This window comes from Equus przewalskii, chromosome 13 (genome assembly GCF_037783145.1).
Source record: "Equus przewalskii isolate Varuska chromosome 13, EquPr2, whole genome shotgun sequence".
Classification (NCBI taxonomy): Eukaryota; Metazoa; Chordata; class Mammalia; order Perissodactyla; family Equidae; genus Equus; species Equus przewalskii.
Window position 1 is genome coordinate 81,317,170 of NC_091843.1, and position 24,647 is coordinate 81,341,816.

Here is a 24,647-nt window from a genome sequence, read left to right on the forward strand (position 1 = left end):
CTGCCAGGAGCTGTGATTTAAGCTCCATGCTATCCACTTCCTCCACGAGACTGTCTTTTAGGGCAAAGGTGCCACCTGGGACTAAAAAAGGAGATCTGCTTTATGGCATTAAAAGAGACTTTGCAGAACGAGTAGAAGCAAAAAGATTTTCCATCTCTCTTGTTAGGAATATATGCTATTCAGAGAATTCAGAGGATGATTCTTCCACACATGAAAAAAATAAAAATTAAATATTAAAAAAGCTAAAAGAAATATAATAATAAAAATATAAGTACAGTAGAATATAAAGCAGATAAAACAATTAAAAATTTTCGTTGTGGTTAAAAAATATAAAAGGTAAAGGGCTTAGAAATCCCCTTTATTGAAAGTAAACTGGCTACAAGTTGTGGACGGGTTGTCTATGCACTTAAGTTATCAAAACCGAGGCTCTTCTAAGGGGAAGACCTCCTGGCGTTGTCAGTGATTGCTCAAGGTTCCCAGGCGGAGTCTTGGACAGAACTGAGTCACCAGCTTGAGCCATAGCTCAGAGTGACACATTATTTAATAGAGGAAAGGAAAATGTTAAAATAATAGCAGGGTGGGGGTGTTCTCAGCTGACGCTGAGTCAGAGCATCATAGGCAACACCAGAAACATTTCCACCCCTCACCCCACACACTGCGATGATGTCTCCTACCCATAAACGGGAACACTAGAAAATAGCTCACATATCAATATAGTTCACTGTTAATTTTATTTCAAAAAGTAGACAAATGCAACTTTAAAACTTTTTGGCAAGCACATCTATCTTCCATTTGGATGCACTTTTAATTTACTCATCTCCGATTTGACAGTCTCAGGAACCCTCTAAATTCATCATTTTAAAAACAACCTGATTTTAGATTGATTTATAATCTCTTCTTGCAAATTCTTGTAACTTTTTTTCCACTCCATTATTTTACAGAAAACTTTCAGGAATGTATTCCTTAGGATAAAATGGTAAATAATGATTCAGTTAATAGAAAATTAATTGTTTTAATTTTCTAAATAGAAAATTTAAATTTTTTTCAGTTTTATTTGTTGATGATTGAATGAGTAAAGGCCTACACTACAATGGGTTTTTACTATATAAGCTGCAACTTTTCAGTTCAAAATGTCCATTTCGTTATATTTCAGATTACAAATTGCATTACAAATCAAGTTGCATTCCTAAATATGCTTAGGAACAAAGTTTTCTGGAATCAAACTCGAAATCTTCGAATTCTCTAAGGATTTACTAAGGCAATGGTGCAATTTGACTTCACAGTTTCTTTTATATATGCTTTATAATTTTGTTCTTGAAAATAAAAGCTTTCCTCTGAATTAAAGTCCCTGGGATCACCAAATAAAACAAGAAAGGCAGGCTGTCATTGTGTTTTCAAAATCTTATTCAAAAAATCTCTTGGTTTAAATTCTTGATTTTGTTTTGGTCACTCTCAAAAGCGTAAGAGTAAGACATTATAATTTGCTTCATAGAACGGTAATATTTCTCTCATCCTCCCAATTTTAATGCAGGTGTTATGGCTTCATATCAGTTTGTATGGGAAATGTACAGGTTTAAAACATTTAATCAAATATTTTATATTATGTTAATACAGTAACAATTTAAGACAAATTACAACTGTGATATGAGATATGCGTGAGATTTTATTTTTTATTTTATTTTACTTTTTTTGAGGAAGAGTAGCCCTCTATTTTATATGTGGGACGCCTGCCACAGAATGACTTGATAAGTGGTGGGTAGGTCCACACCCAGGATCCAAACCAACAAACCCCGGGCCTCTGAAGCGGATTGCATGAACTTAGCTGCTGGCCGCTGGGCCGGCCCATGAGATTGTATTTTTAGTGGAATGCTTAAAATTACTATGCATGTTAGGGAAAACGTGCTAGGAGAATTTTATCTACACACAGAAGTAAGAGAATCAATGTCAATATTAAACACATGAAATTAAATGTTCTTCTCTCCATAACGGAAGAAACAAACCCTATTTTAAATTGCATTTGACAAAACACCATATATTAAAATATATTTGACTTGCATTTTCAAGTTTTTTTAATGGCACAGTGCTTGTGAAAACAAGCAATTTTTTATGGACAGTTTTCTCTTTAAGGTGCAGCCCATTTTGGAATAAGGAAAATCAAAGAAGATTTTATGTATTCATAATCCTTGCCATTTGTTTATGGAGAACAGAAACATTTTTCTCTAAGTTTCATTTAGCTTTGGTCCAATTACTATGCTTGATGTACGGAACCAGAAATCTTGCATATTTTAAATAAATACATCTCTGACTCAATTTTCAGCCTTGCTATAAATAGAGAAAAAGAGAGGGAAAGCCAATGAAAACTAGATAAAAGGGGAAACAGTCCAAGATTGTCCTTTGGACTTGTTATAGTATCTTTCTTTCCCCCAGTTAACCATATATTTAAATAGCTATAGGTGAGCATGAAAGAAGTTTTTATCATTTTGTTTTCAATCAGAAGACACCGAGTTCCACTTTTCTGTCAAATGCAATCTCAAAGTTTACAGCAGCCAATCCTGCCGAATCTTCACAAGCCTCTCTTTCTTTCCTGCTAAAGAAAACGTTATTTTTTCTTTTATCCTTTCCTGTACATTCATGAACAATTATTTCCTTTCTACATTGACAGCAATGTCTTCACTCCTTAAAGTTATTTTTCGAGCAAACACTGGTATATAGAGAATTACTGTGACACCTCCACTGGACCCAGAAGACCGGAAGACGTGTGCTGTGTCCAAAAAAGGTCCCTGGAGTGGTCACATTAGAGTCAAGAACAATATAAGTGTGTCCATTTATTTAGCATTTGTTTGGCAGCAATTATAACAATTTGATGGGGAAAAGAAGTAGGTATGACAATCTGAAAAAAGGAGATAAAACTAATATTATTTTCAGATGACATAATTGTATATTTAGAAAACCCAAAAGAGTCAACTGAAAACTAATATAAACAGCAAAAGACTTTGATAAAGTGACTGGGTATAACATTAGAACACACACATAGACACACACACACACACGCACTCAAATAGCTCCCTTATAAACATAAACAATCAGTTACAAAATATAAGGGAAAAAAACTGCATTTAGACAGGCACATGAAAAGATAAAATACCCAAGTAGAAACCTAAAAAGAGGAACATAAAAGACAACTTGGATATATGGATAGGAATACTAATATTATAAATATGTTTATTCTGCCATTTCAACTAGACAAGCTCATTGTAAAGCCGGCATGGGGAAAAATAAAGGTACAAAATTAGGGAATATTTTTGAAAAATAAACAGATGAGAATATTTTACCCAGCATTTATTTAAAACATTCTTAAATAACAATAAAACAATATAACAATACAACAATAAGAGTGTGGTACTGGCACATGAATAGATAACCAATGGAATGGTCTACAAAAGCAATCAGTAGAAGCAAATATATAGTGACTCAGTGCCTGAGTTGGCATGCCATATCAGTAAAGAAGACATGGGTTTATTCAATAAATGATTTTTATATAGCTGGTAGTTTTCTGGCAAACAAATAAGATCTATATTACCCCTTTACATGAAAATAAATTTCAGTTGGATAAGAATTGTAAATACACACGTGAAAGCATAATACCCATAAAAGTACTATAAGAAAATATATGTTTATAAACTCAGAATAATAAGAGCCTATCTTAGCAAAAAATAAAACTTAGAAATCATAAAGCAAAGATGGATAATTTCAAGACTTCAAATATAAAACATTTTAGCACAGTAAAATCAAAGAAAATAGCTGTAAACTAGCTATATAAACTTTTTGACATAAATACGGCACACAATGGGCTAATTTCTTTAATATATACAGAACTTCTACCAATCAAGGAAAAGGTCAGCAATCCAGTAGAAGAAAGAGCAAAAGACATGAAATGTCAGGTAACATAAAAGAAAATAAATTATTTTTTTAAATATGTGAACAGTTGCTAAAACCCACTCAGCAAAAGATATTCAAAACCATGTGATACCATTTTTCACCTACGAGACTGACAAGACCCAAAATTGCCAACACATTGTATTGGCCAGGATGTAGGGAGATGAGCTCTCTCATGCATTGTAGGTGAAAGGATGAATTCATACATCTTTTATTAATGGCAATATGGCAATATCTACCACAATTTTAAATGCACATACCCTCAACCAACAATACTACTTCAAGCAATCTATTCTAATGAGTTTATCTTACACATGAGTGCAAAATGGGTATTCATTGCAACATTGCCTGCAATAGCAAAAGATCAGAAGCAACTTAAATGTCTATCAAGAGGGATTTACAGTACACAAATACTGGGCGGTTCTTGATACAATTTCAAAAATGCATATTTTTTGTGATAAAAGCAAGATGCATAATGTTTGTATAATTTAGTAATTTTTCTGAAAAGCATGTATGTATACACATATATATACACACACATATGTGTGTATATATATGCCTGTGTGTGTGTATACATGTCTTTAGAAGGATACACAGCAATAGCTACTAGCTACTAGCTACTAGCAGTTGGCCCTGGGGAGGCAACCCTGTGTAAGGAGAGAATGTCATTAAGAGGGAAACTTTTATTTCCCTATACACACACTTGTGCCTTTGAACTTTTATTGTGTGCACGTATTAATTATTAAAAAACATTTTAGGGAGCTAAACACTAAGTCACTGAGATGGGTTGAGCAGCAAATTAGAGGGAAAGAATAAGAGGCACCGGAAATTTCTGTTACCAGGGTCAGACTCTGAAGTCAAAGGCACACTCTTGCCTAATGACCTTGCAGATTTTCTGGAAACAGCATCCATCAGAGAATCAAACAGGGAAATATCAGGAACTAGGAATTTGGTATAAAACATGCAGTCTTAAAAATGAATTTTCCTTAGTGTTCTCAGTAGAAGACTGAAGATATTTGAAACACTAGATTCAGTTATGTCTAAGACATGCAGGTATCTTCATGGCAAGAACCATTTACAATTATTTGGAAAGATAGAGCTAACACTGATGAAACAACTAGAGAAAAATAAGAAGTGTTAATTCTAAGCAATCATGTTCTGTGGCGCGGGAGTAACTTGGGGAGGTCTTATGGAGAGAGGCATTCAGCTGGTAGAATTTCTAAGGGGTCATTTCAGATGGGAAAACAGCACAAACAGAGGATTGGAGGAAAGAATTAGCTTAGTGTTTATGGAGAGCAATGAAAAAAAGTCTTGTGAGTTATGCAAATATTTTAGAGAATTTTAAAATGTGCTTGGAACTCTACATTCAAGCAAAGAATACTCTAAAATGATAAATCAAGAGGGTCAGAGAGAATGCAGACAGTACTAAAAGAATGACAGTTACAGTTATAGCTACTTAAATTGAAAATATAAACAAATAAAGTAAGTTAGACCACTGTCTAAATAGACGCTACAACATAATGGTTATGAAAATCACTCCTGGAATCAAACCAGGGCTCAGATCATGCCTCCTGGCTCCATCCCTCATTGATGCCTTAATCTTGGGCAAATGTTTTGATCCTTGGTTTCCTCAACTGTTAAATGGAAAAAATAGTAATAACAATCACCTCATGAAGTTTGTTGGGATGATTTAGGGAAGCAACGTATGTGAATATGCATTAATGCTCAGCAAACAGTGCACCTCCACGATGCTAGCCAGTAGAGCGCCAAGGGCCCTGAAATCAGGCTGCTTCGGTTCACTTCCTGGCTTCAACACTTGAGACCATGGGCAATTTACCTGAGCAATCTGAGCCTTATTCCTTCTGATAGTTTCTCTTGCTGCTTAACAAGTGACCACAAATTTAGCAGTTTTTTTTTTTTTAAAGATTTTATTTTTTCCTTTTTCTCCCCAAAGCCCCTCCGGTACATAGTTGTATATTCTTCGTTGTGGGCCCTTCTAGTTGTGGTATGTGGGACGCTGCCTCAGCGTGGTTTGATGAGCTGTGCCATGTCCACGCCCAGGATTCGATCCAACGAAACACTGGGCCGCCTGCAGCGGAGCGCGCGAACTTAACCACTGGACCACGAGGCCAGCCCCACAAATTCACCAGTTTTAACACCAATTCATCAGCTTACAGCTCTGTAGGTCAGAAGTCCAGGTGGGCTTGGCTGGGTTTTCTGCTTTGGATCTCAAAAAATTGAGACCCAAATTTTAATCCAGGGGCACTTTGGATATTAAAGAAAATAAAGTTTTTGAAATGCAAAACAAAGTTCTTAAATGCAAAATGATAAAAAAATTAATAGTGGTACTGAGTGTAATTCGATCAAATAAGCTAAGACTCTTCCTATATCTAGTTTATTTATAAATATCACTCAATAATTATAGAAATAATAAGAAATACTGCATTTAGTGTTATTTGTTGCTTGACAAATTAAAAGATGAGTTAAAAAGTTTCCAGATAAGTTAATGGAGGTGGGGAGTGGGGAACAAAAATAATCGGCTATTAAGGAAAATTCTTTTGGAATTTCGTATGTGATTATTGTCTTCTTATCCATCATTATCATCATCATCATCATCACCACGTACCCACTACTGGGCTAGGTCCTTTAGTGCACTGCAATAATCTGCCCCTCTTAATTTGGTACTCTTTCTAATGCCATTTTACAGATGAGAATACTGAGGCTTGGCGATTCACTAACTTGCCTATGTAAAAAGAGTTACAGTGGTAGAGACAGTATTCCAATTCGGATAAGTCCTCATCCAGAATCCAAACTTCGAGCCAATAACAAAAAATCTTGAAAACGAGTAAACTTTCCACAGTTCCCTTTTTGTTTGTTTTGCTGATTCTTCATTCTGCCTAATTTTCAGGCACCGTTTTATTTCCCAAGTCGTTTTCCTTGTAGTAATAATCTACAAAATGTTAACACGTGTTCTGAGGGAAAGCTTGTCACAGGGAAAAAAGAAAAGTGCAAGTGCTGGATTAAACACTTTTGGAAAACTTTCTTAACCACAGGACCTTTCAAAGTTTTAGCATGCTAACACTGACCATGCATCTTCAAGAGGCTGCTTTAATATGAGATGTTTCCCAGAATTATCTGACCATGGGACTTTTTTTTCTCTCCAGAAACCTATTAGCATCTTGCGGAAAGTAAGCCTGCAGAAAACATTTTGGGGAGTGCCGAGTTTGAGTGACATACACATTCGTTTTGGGCAGGTTAGGCCAGTATCTGGAGGAGCTATAAAGCTGTAGGCAGGATCACAAGTGATTAGCAAAGGTCTCAACACTATATGTGAGGTAAAAGATTCATAACAGAATTTTGTCCTTTTACTTCTTTTTTTAAATAAATCTATTTCTTGTGGTCTTTTAACATTTCTTATATTCCACTTCTGAAGAGGCTGCATATGTATTTAGTTGGAGCAAAATGCGTCCTATACATGTAAATGAGGTGAAGCGCTTGGAATTTTCAAAATGAAAGGCTTATCCTACATGATCATTATCAATTGAGCAGGAAAAAAGAAGGGGTAATTATGTATGCACCCGGAGCTATGGATCTAAGACTATGTATCAAATTTGATTTGAAATGGAACTTGAGGAAGTGGAGGTTTTAAACTGGCAAGGTATTTTGCAAGTTGTCTACCAGGTAATTCAGAATGACGTTTACAGTCACAGCTCCAGCTATTTGGGCATAGAATATTCATTTTAATGTAGTTTTATGCTCTCCTGGAGTTTTTTTTTTTTAATTTAAAAAATGACAAAATTTTAGTAACATATACTGTTGCCAAAAAATTTAGCTTCCTAACATGCTTATTAAAGTCATATATTATCAGAAAAGTGGAAGTAAACAACGAATAAAATAGGAAAATAAAACTCTTGGCACACTTATTTTCTTTAATATTTCATCTCAGGGACACTGGTGACTGATTTTACATTTTCGAGATTTAGTACTATCCTTTAGAAATCATATCTTTTAAGGTATGATACATTAATATTAAACATCTCATTTCAAACAGTTAAAGAGGTACTTTATGACGGACATGCGTCAGCCTGACTGAAACTGTAGTTTCAAAATTAAGTAATGATGTGCTAGAAAGTTGGAATTTGATTGTTTAAAACTTTGCTGCAGCTCTGGACAATGGTGACTTATTCTGACATCTGTGGCTTTAAACATGAAAATAGACAGTAAAGAAATGATTCTCCCTCTTTCCCTTAGAAAAGTCGTTTTAGAAAAATGTTCTTTTGCCCTCCCACCAAACATGAGATCTGTTTTTGTTGTGGCTGTTGCTTTGTGTTTGCCTGTGGTACAATACCTTAACTCCTGGATGGCAGTATGCAGTGTTACTTTTCTCTCAGCCTTGCATCCTTGATCTCACTTCAGATTCCAAAAGGAAGGTAGAAATTGAAGTTTAAAGGACTGGAGGAGGCAAAAGGAGATGAAATTGCATGGCCAATTGTCCTCTGTCACTCCGTTCCTAGTACCTTCTCCTTTCAAATCCTCGCCTTCAAGAATATTGCCTTCCATTTTTCTGTGTCTGTGTTTCTGTCTCTCTCCCTACCTCTCTAGAAGAAGAAGAAAAACAAAACAAAACTGTGTTTCATTTTGGTACCTGCAGCTGCCGGAATTAAATCCATGTACACTGAGCAATCATTCTGACCGGAAAACAGAGGCAAAAGCACTACCTTGAGCCATGGGCTGTACTTTGGTTTAACCACCATCACTGCAAAAAACAGTCTATGGATATCGCTTTTGGTGGGTAGCAGGGAAATCTGATCTTCCTTAGTGATGCTTCAAGAATCTGTCCTTGCCTTCTATTTTCTTGCAAGTTCCCCAAACTCGCCTCGCTATTTCTCACCTGAAACAGATGTCCTGCTTAAGGGGACATGTCTCCGACTTGTTGACCCTATGTCTTCACCTTTTTGCCTGTGTGAACAGGTGAGACCCAACCCTCTCTCCCCAGCCCTGGAGCCGACTAAAGTGCAGAGAGAGCAGCAGAGCAGCCCCGTCTTAGCTGATTAGAGTCCGGCTGCTGACTAGGTTGCATTTCCCGAGAACCCGGGACAATTCACTTTGCAGGGTGCTGTCTCTCACGCAGCTTCGTGTCCCAAGAGCCACTTTTCAAAATCTCTTAACTTCCTTTCCTGGCTATCCTGAGAACGGAACTTCAGGGGAATCCTTAATGTGCTTAATGATAAAGTCAATGCTGGACACCAAGAGCATCTCAGACACCGAGGGTGCTTTCCTTAACCCTCGAGTCTCTGGCGGGTGTGGAGACGGCACAGGCAATGTAGAGACTTCAGAGGCGGTGGCAGGTGCCAGGGTGTGGCTGCACTTGTCTCCCTTTTCTCTTCCAGCAGAAGGAGCCACCTCAGAGAGAGAGAGAGAGAGAGAGAGAGACAGAGAGAGAGAGAGAAAGAGAAAGAGAGAGAAAGGAGGGGGAGACAGAGCGGGAGACGGGGGAGGGAGGAGGAGGCAGGAGGAGGGAGGGCGCGGGGCGGGCGGGCGCCGGGGGAGAACGCCTGCTAGACTCGGGCTCGCACGCACGCCGCCTCTGTTTGTACACAGTGCGCTCGGGCCGCGGCTCGCTCCCCGCCGGCTCCGCCGCATTGTTCTCCAAGTCGGGAGCCCCGCAGCCGCGGCTGCCAGAGCCGCGCGAGCCCAGCGCACCGGCCGCCCGGCCGCCGCTCGGGGGACCCGGAGCCGCCGCGGGAGCCCGCGCCCCGCCCCGCCCAGCCCGCCGCTCCCCTGCCGGGACCCAGCCGCCGCCGAGGCTGAGCCAGCCTGCGCCTCCCCAGGCTTGCTCACCTCCTGGCGCCCGAGAGCAGGCGAAAGGGGAAGAAAGATCCCTCTCCCGGGTCGCCACTCTTCCTCGCCCTCTCCAAGAATTTGTTTAAGGAAGCGCTGCGGGAAGAAGACATCTTCGTGAATTCTCCGTCAGGGGCGGGGTCTGCCGCTGCCCTGCGGTGCCATCTCGGCGACACTGCCCTCCGCTACGACCCCGGACCAGCGGGGTCACGTCCGGGAACGGGATCATGAAGCGTTCGGTGGCCGCTTGGCTCTTGCTCGGGCTCACTCTCTGTGTCCCCCAGTTCTGCAAAGGTGAGGCGGTGGGGCCGGGCCACTGGGTGCGGGACAGGCGGGGAGTCCCGTGGGAAACGTCGCGCAGGGGGCCGGAGGCGGTCCCCCGGGTGCTCCGGGGGTGGCAGGAGCCGTGGGCGGCCCGGAGGAGGCGACGCGCCTTGGGTGCCCTGGAAAAGTGCTCTCAAAGTCAGAGCGGAGTGCGCGGGGCTGAGCCGGGAAGAGGGTGCGGGATACCGAGGTGGGATCGAGGAGAGACGTGGACGGAGGGGAGAAGGGAGGGAACGGAGCTCTTGGGAACCAGAGATTCCGTGGCTCACTCGGCCACCGAGTCGCCCCCCGAACCATCCCTGGGCAGTGCCGGCGTTGCGGGCTGCTGGCACCAGGCGGGGCTTTCTTGGCGACCCGAGTGGGGGAAGCGAGCTTGCTCGGGGCGTCATCTAGTTGAAAGGGGAAGAGGCTGAAGAGCCACCGGGCCCTACGCCCCCGCGGTGCGGTGCTCCGGCGCTGGGCCCGGGGTGAGCGGTTTGCGCATCCGAACCCGGCGTTGGGAGTACTGGTCCAGGTGGAAACGGGGCTGACAAGTCAGTTTGGCTTTCTTCCGCCTCCCCATCCAGGGCGCGCAGCATCTATTACAGAAAAAGCCCCGAACCCGCCTTTCCTCTAACCCCAGGGTCCCAGAGCTTTGCTCAGCTCTCCCCACGGATACCAGCCGAACTCTCGGTAATAGAGAATGGTGCGGTGCGAGGCAGCCCTCGCGCCCCGCCCGAGAGCGGAAAAGTTGTAGGACCTGGTCTGGTCGTGCTTTCCATGACTTGCATGAAATAAACCAGTCTGTAAAAAAAAAAAAAAAAAAAAAATACAGACTTCGACGAGTTTCCTGCTGAGTTGTATAAATGACTTCCAGGTCCTTTGCAGGGATGGCTCGTCAATGCAAGGCCTGGTTGTGGCTGCGTCTCTGCGCGGGTCGGGGCTGAAGTTGGCTCCAGGAAAGGGCAAGGGGAGCGACAGGGACTCTGAGGAGGCCGCGCGAGGGGGACCTGAGCCCCTTCTGCGCTCACGGATGCAGGCGGCCCTTTCTGAGGGGCCCGCGGGTAACAAACCCTCAGCAGGCTGCTTCAAGTGGAGAGCTGAGTGCACTACAGGGTTTAAAATGCTGTGCCTCTAAAAATGGGTAGTTGGATTTTAAAAATGCGTCGACTCGAATCCATTTGAGATTAGACACTGCATGAGTATTCGACACCATCCATCCATGCACGCATCCGACTATTTGTTCACAGGCAATTTGTGGGTGACTCTCGGGCTACTGTTTGCCCAAAAAGCTGGGTGTTCCTGGCCAGATAACCTCGCTGCCCTGCCAGTAGCGATCCATGGCTGCACCTTTCCTCGGTCTCCCCCCCCCACCCCCCGCCCAAGAATGAGTTTTTTCCCCCGCATGTAGGCTTGTGTGTAGGTGTGTGCCTCGCCAGCATATACAAAGTGCCCTTCCAGTTATCAGGCAGAGGCGGCCACTCCACTGAAGGTTAAGGAATGATAATGGCTCTGTAGTGGCTCGGTCGGGTCCCCCAGCGATATGAGAAAGACAGTGTTCCCACCACCGATATTTTTCCTTTCTCTTCTTTCCCGTCTGGATTCCTTCTGCACTTTGATCCCTTAGCAGAAAGGGGAAGGGGAGAATTGCAGGCGCTCCCCTCTCCTCCTCCCTTCCCCGCCTCTGTTCCCACCCCAAACGCGAAAACACACACACACCCACCCACTCACACGCACCTACGCCATGCCGCCGCCGCTACCCTCTGTCCCCGCGGAGGTGGAGGGCGGCGGGGGTGGAGGAGGAGGTGGGTTGTCTAGCGTGTGTGGCCGCGCTAGCCTCGCTCGGTCAGGTTGCAGGAGCCCTGGGGCGCGGTGAGTCCCTGCTCGCTGCAGCCGGGAGCCCTGCCGCCTAAAGATATCCACATCTAGGGCACCGCTTACTCCGCCAGACAAACCAACCGTGGCGATGTCCCCGGGGCTCTGCATTCTGGCTCCTAGACAATGCTTCGGAAGCCGTGTACTGCATATTCTTAATAGAGTTCTCTTCTTTTTCAGCCAGGCTGTGGGGAGATGGAAAGAGGGCTTTAGAAAGAAACGGATCATTTTCCGTGAGCTCTTTCTGTTAAACTTGCGCCTTTCTAATTGATTCTCCCTCAGCCCTGCAGAAGCCAGAGTGCAGCTTGCGTGACAGCTCCAAACAATTCAACTTTGAGCAAACTTATTGAAGCCAGTGTTAAAGCTGAGAATTTCTCTTGCAAGCCCCCTCCCCAGACATCGTTTATCTAATGTATGTCTTTTAGAAATTGGCGTTTCCCTGTGTGGGTTGCAATTTACGGGCATTAATGCTTGGGATTTGATAAGACATGTAATTCCTTTCATTAGTCGTTTTTATTTTAAAATTAAACCCATGGATCAGTCAGATTGAATATTTTATTAACTCTTAAATTATTCATCTTTATGGGTTGCTCTAAAATCTAATAACATGCATACAGTTGCAGCAAGCACGTGACATCTTATGCAATCTGTCCCTGTGCCTGCCTTTTGTGCCCGAAGTCTTTAAGCAAATGGCACTGTCTAAAAATGTCTAGACATGTCCTAAATACTATGAATCATTGGCATTTGCCTTTTTTTAAATCAATGGTGATTTTTAGTTGATTCTATGTGAGAATAAATTAGTATCTGAACAATCACTCCAGGTAATAACACTATGCTTCTAGGATTAACACAGTAATATTTATGCTGAAATAACAAGTTTTTGTATTTTTTAAAAAGTATTACACATTAGTGGCTTCATTCCTGAATTTTCATGACCATTAACTTTATACTTTAAAAATAACTGCTAATTTCAGATTCCAGGTGAAATATTTAAAAACTAATTTTGAAATATTGAATTAAAATAATAGTTAAGGGAAGATAAAGTATCCAGCTGTGGCAGTTTGACAGTAATGTAAAATCTTGGCAATGACATCACTGTCATGATACAGCACACTTTTTTTTCCTTCTGGTCCCGAAAAAGTTTTTCTGATTATTCTTGACATCTTTTCTTAGAATTGAAATGTATGTTGTTTTAAACTTATATGGTTTGGGGAAAACATTTGTAATAAAAATTAGTGGTTAAAAATATTCAAATGGTCTATTCTTCCTTCTGTGGTCTTGAAGTTACAACGATCTTCAAACTCAAGCAGGTGTACTTCGCTTCTGAACTCTTCTCTAAATTAAAACTTTCTTGTATTTTTCTCAACTATCTTAAGATCATTGTTCATATAAAACATGTATTCAGGATCTAGGGTATTTTTAATAAATATTTCAGTAAAGTTTATTTTTATCGCTAGAGACATATGGTTTTTCCTTCTCACAAAATTATGCAATATAAAGTAAAGGGATAAAATATATGTGACCAAAATAAAATCGCTTGATTACTTAAAACCATTACCAAATATGTTTGACAGTTTTAAAAGTCTAAATTAGTAGTCCAGACTTAATTTCACTGATATTAATGAAAGTAATATTTTTAATTAGATATCTTGTTTTTAAAACTTTTCATCTTTCGAAGCGTTTTGAATAATGGGATGGACTGTATATGTTATTATTTGCATACATTTTTAAAAACCTGCCTGATTCAAGTTTCCCAAAGCCCAAGAAAGTAATTCTGATATTTGTTGTTTACTGAACACTCTTGCAGGTGCGATAGCTTTGAGGATGATTTATGGTGCAGTAGGTTCTTTATACCCTTGCCAAAACAAGAAACAAGAAATGGTGCAGCCTTCAGAACTCAGTTCAAGCTGAAGTAAAGCTGAAGGGAGTAGGTACTGAGAAACAAACAGCCAAATTTGCAAATATGTGATTAATGATATGGCTCCATCATAGCTAATCAAATTACTCTTTATATAGTTGAGTTTGTTCTCTCAGTAGTTTGAAAACTGACATTGTTCTGAAAAAAATAGTAGAAAACCAAAGCTAAGCCGTTCCTATTTTCAGTTCTTATTTGTTTTTTAAGGAAGATGCCTAGCATGTTTTTGGTTTTGTTTTTTAGATCGTAGCCCATTAAGTGATTATAATATCTTTCGGTTAATAAAAGCAAACATGCATTTATATACAATGAGTCAAATGGTTGCCCGTGTGAAGTTCAGTAAGTATTGAATTTTTTCTCCTGATTGTGTGATAATGCTAGAAATTAAGTAACATAAATACTTACATTGAATGAATTATCACTTAATTGTCACTGAAAATACCTCTAAAAAGTCTTTGATTTGAGGGAGTTATCGAGGAGAAAAGTAGACTGAAATCAACTGTGCCCTTGCCAGCAGGTGTCAGGATAATCAATGTAGATCTTTTAAAGGAAAGATGGAAAAAATAAAAGAAGTAAACTAGGAAATGCTAATCTGCAAATCCACACAAAGTGACTTTCTACTCTGTATGAAACTGATGTTATCAGTTCATTTTCCATGCTCCCCTGAGAAAGAGAGGGAGAGTGAGTTGTAAGGACCTACTGATTGAACCACAGGATTTTAACTTGGAAACAGGGTTGCTGTGACTACCGCAGAAAAAAAGTGCAGGTCTAAGTTGAACCATCATTTCTCAGGGGTCTTCTGAATACCCTCCAAGGAAATGCACATAGAGCTATGAGATGCTTGCAGTAAACAATTATTACTGAAATGTTTGGCATACTTTAAAGCTTACTCTCTATACCCATTGTAAGTTTGATCAATAGCAAGTGCATTATATTGATTTACATGGATATATATTTATTCAACTGCATATTTATACACATTTACAGTACTGGTAAGAGATGACTACTTATCTTTTCCTATCTCAATGATAAAGTGTATGTTTCCTGGAGCTTGCAAGTTTCTAAATAACATAAGTCACGTGGTCAAAAGAGACTAAATGACATGCTACATAAAGTTTTGTCATTACCCATTTCAGCCAGTTATTAATCTTTATATTTGTGCCTATTGTGTATTAATAGCTGTCAGTGACTTAACATCGTTTATTTGTTTCTAATTGGTCCTTAATGGGTAACCTTTCCTTGTAAATTAGTTCTAGCATCTACTAATACAACCCTGAAAACTGTGCTACAGATTCACCATTATACCATTTCTTCAAGCTCTCTCTGTTTTTATACAGTCACTGACATCATGCCAAACTGCCTGTCTCCAGTGGCATCCTTTCTGTGTCAGAGTCCTCCTAAAATAAAAATTCTCTCCTTCTCTCCCTCTCCATCTTTCTCCCCTTCTCCCAAACTCCCAGCATTTCCTTGCTGGATAGCAAGTAGGGCAAAGCGTCCACTGTAAAATTCTGTTATCTTTATTAAAAATTGCAAATCTCCAAAACACTGTGGATTTGCAATTTATTTTCTTGTAAGGAAAAAAAAAGAAGATGAAAATGTAAAGCCTCTACTATTAAATCCTGAGATTTAAAACAGAAACAGAAAGAAATTAGGATCTGAATTATGAAGCAACTCAGGATTTTACACCTTGATTTGATCACAGTGTCCTGCCTAAAACTGTCAAGTGGGCAATAATTTCTATCCACCCTACTTGCAGAGAAGTCTCCTGCTTTGGCGGTAGCACATGGCTGAGAACCTAGGAGAAAACATCAAACACTCCTGACCACCTAAAACAGATATTACATTTAGGCCTGAGATCTTACAGAAAAGTCTGTTTCTCTTGGTTTTTAAGTTCCTGGGCTCTCTATAAACTGCATCCAGAACATGAAAGGCACATGAAGTAATAGGTCAGGCTTAGTCAGAGCAACAAAACATGGCAGTCATTAGACAAAGAGGAGACTGAAAAGTATATGCAAAAGCAATGATGGTTCACAGTTTTAAAAACTGGGGACTTTGGGGGGGGGGCTAAGTGTGAGAGAATATTATAATAATTGATGCCACTATTAATCTTGCATCCTAGGCATAGACTATCTGTGATATGTTGAACTTTTGGGGATACAAAGGCAGTGAAATGTGTGCATCACTGAAGAGAGTTTGTCAAGAATGTTGAAGCTTGAGAACCTTCTTCATGGTGAAAGAGACAGATATCTGAAGAATTCGCTTGTTTGGAAACTTTATTTTCCCACCATTCCAGAGAAAATGTTATCACATATTTTTTATTGATTTTTTTCCTCCTCAAGTAATGAATGAAGGTATTAAAAAACACAGGACTCAATTTCGTAGAAAAGAAGTAGACTTCAGAATGCAGATAAGATGTCCTGCAATTGTTTGATTATGTTTTAGAAGAAAATGTGCTGCGATTTTGTTTTAAAATATGCATTATTATCGTGAAAGTAACTGGGTAGGATTTGTTCAGCAGAAGATTTAATAGTGCATGAAGTAGAATGGAGGATTTAAGTACCAGAATTTAAGTGAAGGCTTTTCAAGTACTAAAGCGCTTTTGAATGTGATTGTTACTATGGAGAAAGAGGATTGACCCTCTATCTTTACTTTTTCTGTTTTTTACGACAAGTCTGTGTCAAACTGATTGATCTCTTTTAAAAATAATGTAGTATAACAGTCTGTAAATGGGAAAGCCAAGGTTTTAATCTCTTGTTCTTTGATATTGTACTTGATGTGAAGGTAATCTTTAAATGGAGTCAGGCCACCAGGCATTCTTTCAGCTTTGTGCTTGGTATTTGATAAAGTTGTTTATTTTTGGAATGCAAAAATAATCCTCTTCAGTCTCTTCTTGTACTGAGGTCAGGATGACCATTTATGTTTTACTGATACTGGAGATTATATGAAGACAGCCAAGGTAAAATGGGCTCATGACTCTTGAGCAGAAAAGACTAGAAGAGTCAAGTGGGAACTGGAGAATATTTTTATTTGCAATAAGTTGATGATTCCTTGCTGGTAGTATAGAGGAGTCTCCCACCTATAGGCATGAGTCTTCGATTTGTGCTGTCGTCTTTGATGCCCTTCTCCCTCACATTTTCCTCTCCAAATGTTGATTGAACTCTTATTTTATCCACATTATTTTTCCTGTTTATCATCTTTTTTCTTTATATAGTTTAACTTTTACATTGTAAACACTAACTTTTTGGAAATGTCTTTGGACAAACAAAAAGCAAATTTCCATTCAAAATGCTTTAATACTTACGTGTCAAGTTCTTGTTTCATAGTCTGTGCTTCCTACAAAGCCAGGGCTTAGAACAGTGATAAACGAAACAAACCACACAACTAAACAACCACAAAACCCAAAACAGACACTCAATATATATTGAAATGAATGGAGCTACCCTCCCCCCGCGCCACGTCCATGTTCCTTAAGAAATACCCACACATTTTAGATAGCAGTATGCTTTTTATATATAAAAAAATAAGTGAAAAGTAGTTTCAAGAGCTTTAAAAGTTTTGTTTCTCACTTTCTTTTCTTTTTTTGTAAAGATTGCACCCGAGCTAACAACTGTTGCAAACTTCCTTTTTGTTTTCTGCTCTTTTCTCCCCAAATCCCCCCAATACATAGTTGTATATCTTAGTTGTGGGTCCTTCTAGTTGTGGCACGTGGGACGCCGCCTCAATGTGGCCTGACGTGCTGTGCCATGTCCGTGCCCAAGACCTGAACCAGCAAAACCCTGGGCCGCTGAAGCAGAGCGCACAAACTTAACCACTTGGCCACGGGGCCAGCCCCTCTCATTTTCTTATATAACCATTTTTTACAATCTGTGTTGTAGAATGAGCCTACTTTGAAAATACTTCTCAATGCTCCCTCAAGAGCATCATTAAAAGTATAATATTAATGTACAGGAATGATGCAAAATGCTTTCTATGGTTGTTATGCATCTTCAATTAAAAGAAAAGCTACCTCTAAGTGGTGAATTCCTTTGTTAGATACAAGGTTCTGACATTTCCCACTAACTTTAATTTTGATCTAGAAACAATAATTTTTCAGGCATCGATTTGTTTTTTCCTTTCATCTCTTTACCTGGAGACTGCCACCATGTCAGTTTAAGCATCTTGCTGGACAAGTTAATGAGGGGAGTTCATTCTGATATCTTTCTTAAATACTGTTACTAAGTCTAGTATTGATTGAGTTGATGCTATATGTCACATAGTTCTAGGTTTCATCTTTGATTCTCACAAAAATTCTATGAAGCAGGTACTATTATTATTTGTATATGAATGATGAAACAGAGATACAGAGGTTCAATAATTACCCAAGATCACACAACTACTAAGTAGCTTGTTAGGCTTAGAATCCAGTTTACGTCTAGAGCCTGCTCTCTTAACTGCTAAGCCTTGCTATGTTTCACTGAACGACAACTGTGGAGATACTTTGTTAAATGATTTTCTTATTTGGAAAACACACGTACTTCATATCTAATTACTATTTAACTGGTAGATATTTTGGAAGGGATAAATTATATTTATTCTCTTGGGATAATATTTTTTAAGTTTTCAAGTTTAAGTTGGTAAAGTGTCGTACCTCGTTTCTTTTCACATTCAGAAATCAAGGATGGAGTCTGTTCTATTTGGTCAGAAAGAGTTAATGTGTCTTTCAGAGTAGTGCATCACTAGTAAGAATAGTGAAGATGGGAAAAAGGAGAGGAGCACTTGAGAAGTGGTTCGAAACACATTTTCTTTGAAACTTTGCCATTTGATTTTATTTCAATATGATGTTTATAATTTCTTTTGGTTTTATAGCATTCCAACACTCCTCTACATTGTTCCATTATTATTCAATACAAGGTGTAAGACCATGCTTTCTCTGTAATTTTCAGATACATAATCTGGGATAAATTGATTTTAAAGGTTAGCAAGTTTTTTATTTCTGCTAGTTTAATGAAGTATTTAATTTGCCTTACATCCCATCCTCATTTGATTTTATTATTATATAAACCCATTAAGAAATTTTAGCCAAACAAAAGCACCAAATGGTCTCAAACCACAACAGCTAGAAAATTACATTTTCTGATTTAGCATTTCACCAAAATGTATTTTATTTTTTAAAGCTGGAATTGGATTAACTTTAAATATTTTACAAAATAATGAAAATTATGCCATCCAATATGAGATTGCCTTAATAAATCTTCTGTACATCTGTATAATATTTAATAGTTGAAATGGACCTCCACATGCTTTATTATATTTACTCCCCTAAACTAATAATAATAAAACAATAGGTAAAATTTCATAGGCATTTCTCATCTCTATTCAAGGGAACATAAACAGAGAAGGCATTGTTAATCTCATTTAACGGATAAGGAACCTGAGATGCAAAAACTTCAGGTGACCTGAATTCAAGCAGCCAGTGACAGAGTTTGCACTTAACTCTACATTTCTGATTCCAACTTACTTTTTACTCTTTGCTGGTATAGCACTTTGCTTGAGGTAATTATAGTTGTGCTTTTTTCTCAGTTCGTGGACTCATGAGATGAAACGAAAGAGTTGGTATACTGCTTGCTTTTTTGAAAACTATTCCAAACTGCTTGTCAGTCCAACCTTAACACTTTCTGGCCATCAGTTTATAACATCTCCTTCCTCTTTGGAGCCCATTACTAGCCATCATGACATCCTGAACTTCCCCAGTGGCTTCAGAACCTTGTTTCTTCTCTAATATTTGTCTCCTTAAAAACTTTAACGCATGAGCTTGTGACCCTTTTCACATTCTGGTATTAAACTTCCTGGCAGTTCTCAACACTAATGATTCCCATCTCCGTTTCTAGGTAGCTACTGGCAATACTATTCATCAGACTTTCTCATCACATGGTTTGCTCAGCTACCAGTACTTTAAATTTCTTAGACTTTCCATCTCTTACCAGAATTTTATGAATTTCTACCTCTCCTCACCTTTCATTCCCACTGAATCCACTCTTGTCACTGCACTAATTTTCAGTCCTCTTATCACTCTTCTTTCCCAACCTGGTCTCTGTGGTTATCTGTTTCAAGAGGTATTCAGCCATTTATGAATTTCTCAGCCCAGATGCCTTCACCATTTTTGCTTCGTTAAATCCCAAATGAAGGCAGTTTCCAAAGTCCCTGTCCCATTTCTGGCACTAAGAAAACTGGAGTGCTGTCAGCAGGAAGTAGGATCCATTGGAAATCCTGGTGGAGCTGAAAGATTGAGGGGGATTCCTAAAGGGAATGAACAAGAAAAATGGAAAGTGATGGGGAGAGGAGTAAGGTTTATGGGGGCATAGCAGTAATTATACCATAAGTACAGTTATTGATAATTGTAAATTTGGGAGTGTGACTGTAGGAATTATGGTTGAGGGAAGGTAGAATGCAAGATCTTTGGAAGAAAAGAGTTAAGGTATGAATGGCCAGGTTTTGGAAAAATCATCTGTATAGTTAATGAAATTCCAAAAAATTATACCAGGAGAAATGTTGCAGAGAATGGCAGTGAACCAGGAACAGAAATTTTCAAGGAATGAGGGGCTAGGATACAGAGATCAGGAGATAATTATAATATGGGAATAATATTGGGGAATAGAGATCTGTGATGTGGAATTAAAACTGGATGGGTTTTTTGTTTTGTTTTGTTTGAGAGGAAGGAGAGAGAATGTTCGCATTGAGGAGCAAGAGGGACTCGTGCCACATCTCAAATCTAGAAGCCCTGGGAGATAAAACAGTATCCAATGAAGAGGGCTGCAAGGTAAACAGTGACTCAGAGGAAAGATGATTTCCTCTAGAGCAGGAAGACGATATAACAGCCTGATCCCAGGCATTGTTCTCTTTGACAGTCCTCATCCTACAGCTGTTGATGCATTGAGCTCATTATAATAATTGATATATCTCACTAAGAGCAATGCTTTTAAGCACAATAAAATATGTTGTCATGTGCTAGCTCCTTTAAACCTTTTAACATCCCGGGGTTATTATTATCCCCACTAAAAGAGGAGGACATAGACTGAGAACAGACTAAGTGATCAGCACTCAAAACTAGGTCTTGTAGACTCAAGTCCAAGACTCTTTACACTATAGCGCAATTAACAGAGAAAAGCCCCAAATACAAGGAAGAAACTTTTCTAAATTTGAAGCACAGCTGGAGGATAGGAAGATTTCTGCAGCTGTGCCCTGACCTACTTTGCCCTGTTCAGATGGGCCTCTGTGTAGTTTGAGGTCTGCATAGTTTAGGTTACTGGGAATGTCTGATATGTCTGCCTGGTGGCCTTAGTCCTTGCCCATCTTTGGATCATTTGTCTGAATGGTTCTTACTGGAAAATGACATTATTACTGGGGGAATATTGCTTTTTCCTTTTCAACATACTCCTAATTGTGCAAGCTTGAACACAAAGAATTCTTTTTCCTCAAATTTACGTTTCAAATATTTGTAAGCCATAATGTTTCTTCTTTAGTTTCTGACATGCTAAAGTCGTACATATTTTTTCCTTTAATCCGTCCTTGTAAGCCATTGCTTTCATCATTTTAGTTGTTTCATTTGGAATCTGTCCAAGTAGCCTACATATTTATTCAACAGGCTTGCCAACTCAACAGAGAATTCCAGGGATGTGCTTCTCTAAAATAATGCCACACACATTAGTCTGTACTTTTTAATTTTGCTAAGACATTCTTAATTTTTAATGTATTTTTTTGCTAGTTATTTTTTTCTATCAGATCACCTTTTTCTAAATAATGCTTACCTATGTTATTATATTTTTTTCATAATTTTGTTTTGCATTTGCCTTCACTGGAATTTTACTTTATTTTTTTCATTCTGTATTTAGTATAATGATTGTTCCCATTATAAGGTATATTCTCTGTCCACAGAGTCTCAGAATAACCTAATTTCCTGCAAGTTATATTATTAGACTACTTATTGCTATTTTAATATCATGTACATATCTGCTAAATAATAATACGATGCACAAACTTCTATCCTTGGTGTTTTTGTGCGTATTTATTTCTTTTGGGGTCTTTAAAGTATTCATTATCTTCTTTAAGCTAGCATCTTTCTCTATTTCTATGTTTTTTCTGTTTCTGTATTTATTTCTAGCTATCTCCTTCTGTTGCCATTTTCTGCTCCAAGCTCATTCTTCAGCTTAAACTGCACAAGCCCAGAGAATCTCTCTGATCATCTTTTGCAAGTATCTGATGCTCCAACAGACACACATATACACACCACATGCCTCTGTCGTTATTCTCTACTATGATATCCTTTTTAAAAATTACAGCATTTCTTGAAAATCATACATATATAATCACTTGTTAGCCTGTTTATTTTAAATCTTGTTTCCAATGTATTGTAAGCTCCATGTGGACAAGAAGAGCATCTGTTTTGTTCCCTAATGTGTGTATCCAGCTGCAAACCTGGTGCCTTACAGATAGTAGGCACTCAATTAATATATGTTGATTGAATTTGTGAATGGGATGAATGAGTGAAAAACATGAATGCAAAACAACTCTGCTGGTGTATAAATCTTTCTCTGGTTAAAAAAAAAATGGGTTCCTTTGATAGACCCATTAACTCATTTAATAAATTCTTATCTGCTTGAACCACTGATGCATTGACGTGTGATTTATGGCACAAGAGATACACTTTTAGAAAGCAATAAATACTTTGGTAGTGGCAAACTCTAAGAGCTGACTACATAAATCACTTACTTGTTTCCATAGCTGTCTAACGTATAAAGAGTTCAAAAGCAAGATCCGGGTTTTACCTTAAATTATCAAATTGCAATAAAATAGTTGTAATTATATATAGAAGATAGACAGTAAGCTTTAGGCTGTCATTTTATTATCAGGGGTTGACAATAAAAGTATGCACAACAAAATCAAATCCCTTGGTGGTGTTTTTCTTTGTTGATGGAACTACAGGGAGTGCTTTGATCTGCTAATTGCCCCAGGGCCCTGGCCATCACTCCCATAAGCTCCGCCAGCAATATCTTCCCTCCAGGCTTAACTTCTTTCCCTCCTCCCAGCACGCAGTCACACTAGCTGAAGCCAGACGTACTTGGCAGAGGGGAGAAGACAGCACCTGGGAGCTGTGTCTGCCCAGGAGCCAAGAGCCTCTGAAACAGCTCTGTTTAGAGGTGTTTGTGTAATGACAATCTTTATGTCACTACCAACTGCTGTTTATTCTCTTTGGGGCAACTAAACTTCTACCTTTCTTAAATGCCTCAGTGGTTCTAAAACAATTTGTATGCTTGTGACCCCAGTAATTGTGTGATTTCTACTCCTAGTCTGAAAGCACTGAAAACGAGTCTTCCTAAAAATGGTATACAATGGCAAAGGATTGTGTAGAGTAAAAAATTGTAAAATCTAATGCTTCGCTCCTTTCTTATGTGATGAGAAAGAACCTTTCACAATTTCTTTTTTGAGAGGGAGTTAATTCCTCATTCTTGTTTTAAACTTTTAATTATTTTTATACCTGTAAGTTTACACTCATCGAGGAAAAGTTGCAATGTTGACGTTTTGGTGTCTATAGTTAGAGACTTGTTTCAATAAATAGATGTCTCGAAGTAATATTTTTAATCGTAAACTAGATTGTGCCACAGTTTTGGTTTTTTTCCTAAGATTGGCACCTGAGCTAACTGTTGCCAATCTTCTTTTTCTTTTTTTCCTTCTTCTTCTTCTCCCCAAAGCCCCCTAGTACATAGTTGTATATTCTAGTTGTGAGTGCCTCTGCTTGTGGCATGTGGGACGCCGCCTCAGCGTGGCTCGATGAGCGGTGCCATGTCCCCGCCCAGGATCCAAACTGGCGAAACCCTGGGCCACCAACGCAGAGCACATGAACTTAACCACTAGGCGACTGGGCCAGCCCCCTATACCACATAGTTTTATAGTTTATTTATTCAACAACATTTTATTGGGCAGAAATAGATGCTAAGAATTGTTCTGAGTGTTGGAATTAAAATAAGGAATAAAACAGATGAAAACCTTGCTCACATAGAGCTTACATGCTAATGAAGGAAACAGAGAATAAACAAAGGAGATTGTTGAGTAGGTTAAAAGGAAGGGGTAGACATTTCAGGAGTGGGTTTCATTTCTGTGTAGGGTGCTCAGGTCAAACCTCACCATTGAGAAACATTACGGAAGTGAGGTGTATGTTGCAAGTGTGTTACCTCAAGTTTCTTTGTCTTTATATTGTATTTATTATATGTGTTATGGAAAAATTAAAATTTTTTTTGTAAAATATATCCACATTTTTCTTTATGGTTTCTGCTTTTGGCATCATATTTAAGTGCATAAGAGTTACTCTTTGTTTTTCCCAACAAATGGTTAGCTATGTGTCTCAACACAACTTACAACAACTGTTAGAAAAGGAAGCATGTCATATCCTAAATTCTATGAAATTTGCGTCAGTTCAGAGACTGACTTACTGGGCTGCTTCTCTATTAGCATGATGGCAAAACATGGTTTTAATTATTCTAACTTTGTAATATGTTTGTGCCATTGTGTACAACTATTTAGAAATGTATCTGAAAATAGCTTGCTAATATTTTAGTTGGGATGTTTGCATCTATTTTCATACATATTTTGAGCTATCGTTATCAAGCTTGGTACTGGGGAAATGCTACGTTTGTAGAATTAATTGGAAACTTCTTTTCCCTGGGTCACTTTAAATACTATAAAAGTTTTCTGTTTCTTGAAGTTGTGAAATAACTCACCTGCTGAGCAGTCTGATCTTTCATTG

At 39.0% G+C, this 24,647-nt stretch overlaps 1 protein-coding gene and 1 long non-coding RNA gene across 4 annotated transcripts in view; one reads left to right on the top strand and one right to left on the bottom strand.

Annotated features, from left to right (window-relative positions):
* Positions 1-5,844: 5,844 nt before the first annotated feature.
* On the bottom strand, positions 5,845-9,906 carry LOC139075166 (uncharacterized). 2 transcript variants are annotated; one of them, XR_011525301.1, is made up of 3 exons: positions 9,778-9,906; positions 8,285-8,534; positions 5,845-6,886 (listed from the first exon to the last, which is right to left on the bottom strand). It is a non-coding gene; the product is annotated as an uncharacterized lncRNA (long non-coding RNA). The 2 variants fall into 2 exon arrangements; XR_011525300.1 differs by lacking the exon at positions 9,778-9,906 and adding an exon at positions 8,655-8,827.
* The window catches only part of EDIL3 (EGF like repeats and discoidin domains 3), a 381,430-nt gene continuing 366,442 nt past the window's right edge, over positions 9,660-24,647 (top strand). Inside the window, exon 1 of one of the 2 annotated variants that reach the window (XM_008539038.2) lies at positions 9,660-10,071. In XM_008539038.2, the coding sequence (XP_008537260.1) occupies positions 10,005-10,071 (67 nt within the window). In that variant the 5' untranslated portion in view covers positions 9,660-10,004. The remainder of the gene's footprint in view (positions 10,072-24,647) is intronic. The other variant, XM_008539042.2, reaches the window with a different exon arrangement.